The following is an 8,830-nucleotide window of genomic DNA, read 5'->3' as shown; positions in this document are numbered from 1 at the left end:
ATGATCGTTCAATTTTTCCTTTTTTCGGAAGAAAAAAAATAATCGTTCATTATTAAACCCTTAAACATAAGACTTAATGAATAATACCTTATGATAGCAGTGGACAACGATATGAATATGAAAAGAGAAGGGCATGTCTCCCCACTTTAATAGTGCATGGCTGCTTTGATTGATAGCACATTCCAAAGTCAATCCATAACGTTTCCAGTCGATGCCTGTTAATGCCTTCAGAAATGCCTCAGTGATCGAACAAGGCACAAAATCTTTAAAACAGAGAACCTACGTAATCATGTGCAATAATCAAAGTTAGGCCAGAGTTGTAATCATCAAAGAAGAAACTTCCTCATATTTCGTAATTGGAAAACTTGCATGGTACTTTCAAGGAAGGGATGTAATAGATTAAACAACCTTTGTATCAGAGCATCCTCCCCCAAAGCAATTATTGGTCGGATTTGATATTTCACTAATCACAACCGCTGCCTCCACTACCAGTTTGGTAATTTTATGCTTCTCTTCACAAACCATTCCACCACCACTCCTCAGATCATCCCTAAAGTTCGATATTTGGAACGAAAAAAAAAAAAACACACAAACAAAGCACATCTTAGGGGGAGTTCAGCAGCTTTTTTTTTCTTTTTTTTTTTTTAACAACTAAATTATTTGAACTGTGAGTGCGGAGTTGAGGTAAGTTTCCCTAAACCTAGCAAAAATGTAGAACAAAGTATGTCGTATCTCATCAGGAAATTATTTATTCTCTTTATAAGCACCTAAAACCAGTTTAGTCTAACAATGAGTTGGTGTAAATTGAAGTGACAAACTCACCTGTTAGGGAAACAAGAGTCACACGTCGAACTAGATCCATGCCTTAATACATAATCCTCAAGGCCCAATTTCAAATGATCAAGGGTGGAGGCTGTAAAAGAGGAACTAGAGGACAAGTTTTCCAGGAAAACAGCATCATTACGTGACCCTGGGATATCCTGGCCGTCGGCCACAACTTCCATTGCAATATTCTTGTGAAATTCAAAAAGCTTATGAGTTCCTTTAGTGCTAGACCATCGCCATAGAAAAGTAAGGTAATTTGAAATATATATTCATGTAGATCATTTATTCCCTATAGTTCAGGTTTCTGCATGCATCTTTCTTGTACATGATACATTCATCTGTTATTTCTAACATGATACCTTCCCAAGTCATGCATAACTAGTATATAACAATATGAGAGAGACTATATTGACAAAATCAGTCCTAATTAGAAATACGTGGATCAAAAGCCAGATAAAGAGGACAATAAAATGCAGTTCCTTTGCAGAGTTCTACTGAAATTTGTTTTCAGCATATAATATTTGAAATGTGAACTTACTGGGATGTTTAGAATGAGAATCTGCAAAATAAAGCGGGACACGCTCAGGTAAGATATGGCTATAATTCAATAAAGAAAAACACCTTAAGAAATATAAATTCCACAATTGATTTGAAACACCAATCGTGTTGATTTGAGATATAAAGCTGCTCAATATCACTAGTATAAGAAATCATAAAAAGTTGAGAATTCAAAACAAAATTCGAAGTCTACTATAATGACGGAAGAAGCTACCAAAACATGAATTTATTCTGTATGGGCTTTCAAAAGATCTACACTAACGACTAATTAGGCTCGTCTCAAGCAAGTTAATAATAGAATTGATCTCCTTGCTTCGGTCTTTTGAAATTTTATCTCCAAAATGAGAGTCGAGATTGCGTCGCATGTTTTGAGAATATAGCAAAGTATCCTAAGATCCTCACAAACTTCACTTTCACTTTCTATCTCATTGAACCCACCGCGCTGTTTTTAATGCTTAAAAGAAAGCCAAAAAAAAAAAAAAAAAACAGTTCATTTCCATTTTATTGGTTTGACTGCATACGAATGCCTTTACAGCTATCCTTAAGAACTATGAGTAACGGCTGGCCATCAAATGGTTTGAGTAATGGTCACAGTTACAGTCCATGATAGGAAGAGTGCAAGTAGTTCATAATTACCCTTGACTCCAATCTTGATATTTCGTCTGAGAACTGATTCATATTGTTTTGTATAAAAGAGCCTTTCAATCTAATTGCAACCGGGCAGTGCTCCAAATGGAAGCATTGTGCATATTGACTTGTTCATTTTGTGCAAACAGTAACTAAAACCGTAGTATTCCAGCGAAGGTAACAAGGAAGAGAAGACTTGAAAAATATTAAAGCGGTATAGCAGGCATACCGCAAAAAAAATAGTTAAGATCCAATCAAATGCTTTCCTAAGATAGCAATCAGTAATAGGTTCAGCAATAAAGAAGAAAGAGACCTGATGAAAGAAGCAGTTGATCTCCGCCAGCAAAACATCAACACTTTCAGAAACAGACAAACACACTTCGGTTCCACTAATTAATTTATTCAAAAAGGTCGGATTACTGCCTAATCCAAATAAAAATAAAGAGAAGTGACCAAAAAGTTAAAACGGTTACATACCTGAATTTCACACCATGCTTAATATTTGAAGGTAGCCAAATTGGCTTCCTGGTAGTGACATTCTCTTTCAGATTCAACTGATAGCAACTTATCTCGGTGTCAAGAATATCTGTAATCTCTACAGGGCCGTTAGTATATGTACAATAAGCACAAAATTTTAATAGAGTACAACTTTATGGAGCAAAGCAACTCAAAATGTATAACAATATGCTAGAAGTGCTGGCAAATTGTCGATAAATCAATTTTTTTATCCATCAATTTAGAATTCCATCTTGTTTTCTTTATCATCCGTTGACACTAAACTTATCCTGCACCTATGCTGCTGTGCACTTAGGAAGTGAAATAGAAATTCCACATACAGTAAAAAAGTACAGAAAGTGTTGATGAATGATTAGGAAGTGATATAGAAATTCCGTATACAGTAAAACAGTACAGAAAGTGTTGATATATGATTAGGAAGGGATCGCTAATTCTAGGATATAGCTATTGACTATTCCTTGGAGGTGTTGATGCAGATGTTAATTTCATTCTTCCCCGGGCCATTAACTAAAACTATAGTAATTTTGAGAAAATGGAACTTACCGGTAGTTTTCACATAAACAATTCCGTCTGCATAAAACACCGGAAATGTATTAATCCACCTAATGCAGAGTATTTAAATGATTTTTCGACATGAAGATAGATATATATATATAACCGAGATAACTACAGCAAACAAATAAAAAATTGATGAAGTATGGTTTGCTCAATGCAGCTTTTTGAGAGGACGATGGTTGGACTCGCTGTTTGTGAAAAGCCTCAGATTAGCCTATTTGACTAAGGAGAAAATATAAGGAATTGTTTGTTAAACAATGTATGCACGCGTTGCCTTATAGGTAGGAAGGCAGCTAACGGTAAGAGAAGTTACGCATACTCAGGAAAACAATAAGATGTCTACTGCTATCGATGAGCTACTGCACTGAATATAACGCAGGCTAAGAAATCAATAAAACAATAACGCGAATGATAGTTAAATAATGTAGAGGTATTAATCAAAGCATTTTACTATTCATCAAGCGCTGCCAGAGTGGTTGAGGAGCAGAGTCAATTACTCACCCCACGTTTCGGCAAGGATACCTTCAACGGGGCACTTCAAATCTTGAAACTCCTGTATGCAGCTTCCAAGGCCGGTATCTGAAACTACATTAAAGGGAGGGGGAAAAAAAAAAACAAGAATATTACTCTGTTTCGAAGTTTTCATTTGTAATTTTTCAAGCTTTGGTGCTTCATTCAAACTCGTTGAAACGAACGTGACGGACTGATAACAGAGTCGTAAAAATGTGTGATAAACCAATTGAAAAGGACTAAAAATTAGACTCATCAAGCAGACATTGTTTTGATCACTTACTAGAAATACAAACAAGTGGAGGATCGGAAGCGGGAGAGCGTTGCAGAAGAACTGAGAGTCTGCAAAGTCGTTCGGAACATATGCATCTCCGTATTGCCGAAGAAATTAGCTGCACTAAGCAAGCTCAGGACGAGGCTTCTTTAAAATCTCTCTCATGCTTTGAGTCTCAGAGCAGAAAAAAGGAAGAAGAAGAAGATAAAAAGGTTCGGAACTTACATGTAGGTAGAGTTCTTGAAGAGAAGCAAATTCCATGATTGCAGCTTTGAGAGAATACTAAAACCAACTCCCGCGCTCCCGCAAATAAAACTTGCACCACTGCTTCCAATTCAAATCTCAGTTTTATCTGATTCAAGTTGGGCCCGGCCTACGAACAAAAATTTCATAACGAGGGCCCAATCCACTTTGATGTTTGCTGATTTCTTTTTTGTTGAAAAAAATACTTTAAAATACGTATAATAAAGTTTTCATACCTTTTTCTAAATAACTTAATTTATTTTTTATTTATATGATGAGAATGAAATGCACAAAAATGATTGAGATATTGCTCTATTTTTTATTAATAATTTTGTTGTTTTTTTTTTTTTAGAGAGAGCCAGTCCTATATTTCAGATTCACCCTCTTGCAAAAACAACTTTTATTTATTTTTTTAACAAAGAAATTGGGACCGTGAACCGTGAAGATAATATTAGAAATGATTTCAAAATAATGTTTTATTTAATTTGTTATCCCATGTGATTTAACTTTTAAGATTACTCGAAATTTGTTCTAATTTCTTAGTGCATAATAATCTCCTAACATTTACTGACTAAATATTTTGTATTAATATAGGATGCCAATTCTTTGGAGGGAAACCATAAATGTTCGTTCAGATATGAAAGAAAAGAAATTAGTCATTCGCTGGAAATGTGCAAGTTCATGTACCAACAAATCAAACAAAAAGGCTTTATCATTTGCTATGAAAGTTGTGTCAATAGAGACGTCTGGGTAATCTCCTTTGTGATTAATAGCTGGAAAAAAAAAGGGCAGAATGAGCAATCAGCGTGTAGTACATACTATGTGCTTTGAAGGGGGTTATTCATTTGGCCGCAGGGAGCCTCCTTGTTCCATGACATTGCTTCGCATTTCTCCTACGCATTGCCCATCTTTCTTTAATATCAAGAACGCTATCTAATAAGTTGCTACCACACATTCCCTGAGAAATTTCAAGCTCCTTGTTCGAAACCTCACCTTTCACATCTCCCCTTATCCTTTCGGCCTCAGCAAGCAGATCAAGAATGAGCATCTCGGTGGTCCTTGTGGTAATTCCACGTAGATACCAGGAGATGGGCGGTGGTGGAACAATAGCTGGCTGAATCAGCTGTTCCAGGCTCACCCTTGACCCTATTCTTCCTTTGCCCTCTGTGCAAGCATGATAATCTCCCAAGTTCTTTGGTTTTACTGGGAAGCACATTCTTTCATCAACAAATAGAGGCTCCACTCTCCAGCACCCTTCAAATCTCTTCATAAATCCAGCCTTCAGTTGCTTGAATTTCATCTAACAACATTGAATTCATTGTCAACTAAGTCACACCAAGATATGACCATAAAGTAGTATTCCTGTTCGTGTATCCATGCGTTGGATAATATTTTCAAGTTGGAGCATTAATATCACATATTGAACTAGCAAATGTTCCAATAAAAGATCTCCCGAAAGTGAATAGACATGTGATTTCATACATACTACGAAATCGAGAATCTGCTTTCTTCCTATAAAATGTCCTAGAAGAAGAAAGTGAAGTGCTTACTGAGTGATCTGCTCTGTTTTGATCTACTAGAACATGGACTGAAATGGTCCCAGACCACCAAAGAAATCTCCACAAAGCTGCTTGCTCCAGCTCAACCACTTGCCTCAAACCTTCATCGATCAGAACCCGTCTGGAAATTACCTCCTGAAATGGACATTAATCTTCTAAACTCAGCAGATGATACAGTTACAGCAAGATGCAGAACGGTAGCTGAGTATATATATATCGGCTCTTGTCGAAATAGACAAAAACGAGAATAGTTCTGTGAAATTCCAAAATAGCTTTTGTGATTTTGTATAGCATGGACGTTCTGTTGGAGTGTTCATCAAAAGATACCTCTTAGCCTATAGCTTGTATTTCTTCTAGTAATGTAGTCTTAAATTTATACGAAATTTGAATATTTCATGAAGACAATTTCATAAATCAAATTAATTGAGATAAACAAACGACACAAATGTGATATCTTTTTTAAAAGACAATGTGGTAAACTAGCATCTCTTTTAGGTAAGTTTACAAACCACAACATCGTCCGAACTGTTTTTTGTATTTACTTATTTTCCCCAACCAATAGTAAAATTCAACATGACAGAGAAGAAATACCTCAGCGCTATAGTTAAGCAGATAGATTTAGGACATGGAGCCATTCCACGATATCAGTGGTCTGGTTATTGCAACAGAGGAATAACAATTACACTCATCAAGCAGACATTGTTTTGATGTGTATTAAAAAAAGATGGTATAAATAGTTGATTCTGACAATCAATAAACATTGAATGAAATGAGTGTGACTAATAGCCAGGAGCGAAAAGCGTGGAATTGAAATAAAAAGAAATCACTTACTTTAATATTCTTGAAGACTCTCTTGTTATCAGGGTCTGTCACAATATTATAGACAGCGTCTGGTGGCAAACCAACATCAACTTTTACATTGAGTCTGCTAAGGGTATCTTTTGGTACACTGACCTGTAAAGAGTCCCATCTAAACTCAACCAGCCTCGGTATATTTCTCTTGTGAGAAATAGCTTATACTGGCACCTAATATATTTCTTACTAACCAGTAACCACCACTTACAATGAATCTTCGAGCTAAGTTTTCAAAAGTATTTATGAGCCACTGCTGCGAAATGCGTACATTTAACTTAATTCTCAAAAAGCCTAAATGCAGAAACCATGTGCTTATTCACCATTAAACTCTTGGAAAAACTTTGTTTTACGTCTTCCATCAATATTCAAAAATCAAAATCTATAATTTAAAATAAATCAGACATCTTTTTTCATCTTTAGCTAAAAAGCTATATCAATAGCTTAGAAAATCAAAGCAGAAATTTAAGTGCAACATACTTCATCCTTACTGAATCAAATGTAAAAATAAAGATGAAAGGCGCCAGGGTTTATTTTTGAAAGTGTGACCGAAAGGATGAGACTTACAGAGTTACAGGAAGAAAACATGGCTATGTCCTGGTCAATTTAATGAAATCCTAACTAAAGCAGATTGAGGACTTAAAAGAGTAAAATTCATCCCCTTCCCCATGTCAATTATAGATTTCACCACACAAACATTTGATTGACAGTGCAATTCATGAATTGAGGGGGAAGACAGAAAGTTATAAACAGGAAAATTAATTTTCTGATTTCTTAAATCATTAATTGACCCAAAAGCTTAAGCTAATGAGGGAATGCGAATTTAATTATATATCACTTAACATTCCCCCTCACTTGTGGGCTTGAAATATGAAGCAGAGCCAAACAAGTGAAAATTAATATTAAATAGGAAAGAAACAACAATGCAGGGGCTTGGACCCATGACATCTTAAAGCAATATTCTCTGATACCATCTTAAATCCCCAATTAACCCAAAAACTTAAGCTAATGGGTGAAGGCGAATTTAATTATATATCACTTAACATGGTTCAATGAACATCATGTCTAGAATGGAAAGCATGCCCTTCTATCTTGATATTGCGCACCTTTATTTGCGGAGGTTTATCGGTCCATGAAGGGTTGTCTCTCCAGGCCTGCAGTTGCTTCTCCACGTCAAGCTCCCAGGATGTAGAAGATCCCTTCTCCCCTTTTCCTTTCGTGAAAGGGCTCATTGTCATTGATGTTAACTTCTGACCATCATTTGCCAATCTCTTAAGCTGAGGCTGCAACCAAAAATAAATAAATAAATAAAATGATAACCGAGCCGGAAAGAGAGAAATTTCAACAATAGATTTGGTAATGAATTGCCTTTTGTTTTCAGGTCAACTAGTAGTATGTAAAAATAAAAATTAGTTCAGTCTAAAATTTCCAGATTTCGTGATGGTAAAATGTTCGTTTTCTCTCCATTTATTTCTGTCCAACAGACATTTAAAAAAAATCGTTCTAAATTTCTTATACTTCTTTGCAATAATTATAATATCTTATAAAAGATGCGATGACTAACCTTGAGAGAATTTTGAAGTTTCTGGGAAAGCTGCGCAAGAAAATTAGAAATTACAGGATTTGATGCCTCGAGAACATCATTCCGCTCATTCATGGAAACTTCTATACTTGTTTTCGTCATCACTAGCTCTCCAGTAAGATCCTGGAGCACAACTGATTTCAGATCAATTTGGTTTCCTGCTGTCACCCTCTGGAATTCTTTCAGCGTCAAATATACTTCATAAATACATGCCTCTCAGCATACTAGACTAAAGTTTCTCATGGATTTCGAGATTCCCAGACTTCCGGAAGAGGAGACCTCAGTTTTGGTGGTGCAAAATTTGATTCTAAATTACAGATAAAAGACAGGTCGAGATTCAGGTAAGCCAAGTAAGAATGAGAGGTAAGAACTGGCCAGAATATTAGCGCATCCGACTCAGCTAAAAACGATGTGAAAGCGGGAGAACAAAAGTCCACGATGATGAAGACTCCGTCAAGTGCACAAAGAAGGGACGAGAAAACAAAAGGGAAATAAAGGAATCCACTCGTTAATATGAGGAAACACGTAATAACCGAATTGGAAAGGGAAGGTCATCGGTAAATTGTCAGAAATTGTCAAGATCTCGGTGTTTAATCAGTTTCACAATGTTCAAAACAATAGAGGTGGTCGATTTTTTACCTAAATTTTGGTAGTTAATCTCTTCTAAGATGAATCCAAAATAATTAGTTTAACACATTTTCAAAAAGCATATTAGTTTTAGGAAGTAAG

General features: G+C 35.8%; 2 protein-coding genes across 5 annotated transcripts; both read right to left on the bottom strand.

Annotated features, from left to right (window-relative positions):
* Window positions 1-54: 54 nt before the first annotated feature.
* On the bottom strand, window positions 55-4,421 carry LOC150030269 (type 2 DNA topoisomerase 6 subunit B-like). 3 transcript variants are annotated; one of them, XM_090309885.1, is made up of 10 exons: window positions 4,091-4,364; window positions 3,875-3,983; window positions 3,583-3,666; window positions 3,070-3,096; window positions 2,488-2,605; window positions 2,324-2,399; window positions 1,364-1,384; window positions 823-1,013; window positions 409-550; window positions 55-279 (listed from the first exon to the last, which is right to left on the bottom strand). In XM_090309885.1, exons 1-10 carry the CDS (start codon window positions 4,124-4,126, stop codon window positions 61-63), a joined length of 1,023 nt encoding a protein of 340 aa, XP_090166011.1. In that variant the 5' UTR covers window positions 4,127-4,364; the 3' UTR covers window positions 55-60. The 3 variants fall into 3 exon arrangements, with proteins under 3 accessions (XP_090166011.1, XP_090166012.1, XP_090166013.1); XM_090309886.1 differs by having other exon boundaries at window positions 2,488-2,596; window positions 4,091-4,352; XM_090309887.1 differs by lacking the exon at window positions 1,364-1,384 and having other exon boundaries at window positions 4,091-4,421.
* A 325-nt stretch (window positions 4,422-4,746) lies between these two features.
* On the bottom strand, window positions 4,747-8,806 carry LOC150030268 (uncharacterized). Of its 2 annotated transcripts, XM_090309884.1 has the most exons (5): window positions 8,084-8,806; window positions 7,626-7,802; window positions 6,499-6,621; window positions 5,659-5,802; window positions 4,747-5,408 (listed from the first exon to the last, which is right to left on the bottom strand). In XM_090309884.1, the coding sequence occupies exons 1-5, from the start codon at window positions 8,201-8,203 to the stop codon at window positions 4,950-4,952; spliced, it is 1,023 nt and encodes a 340-aa protein (XP_090166010.1). In that variant the 5' UTR covers window positions 8,204-8,806; the 3' UTR covers window positions 4,747-4,949. The 2 variants fall into 2 exon arrangements, with proteins under 2 accessions (XP_090166010.1, XP_038885434.1); XM_039029506.2 differs by lacking the exon at window positions 6,499-6,621 and having other exon boundaries at window positions 8,084-8,790.
* Window positions 8,807-8,830: the final 24 nt, after the last annotated feature.

Source organism: Benincasa hispida, unplaced genomic scaffold (genome assembly GCF_027475165.1).
Source record: "Benincasa hispida cultivar pf3 unplaced genomic scaffold, pf3_genome.v1.1 HicScf379, whole genome shotgun sequence".
Lineage (NCBI taxonomy): Eukaryota > Viridiplantae > Streptophyta > Magnoliopsida > Cucurbitales > Cucurbitaceae > Benincasa > Benincasa hispida.
Note: the sequence above shows the minus strand (reverse complement) of the source record. Positions and strands in the feature narration are given on the sequence as shown.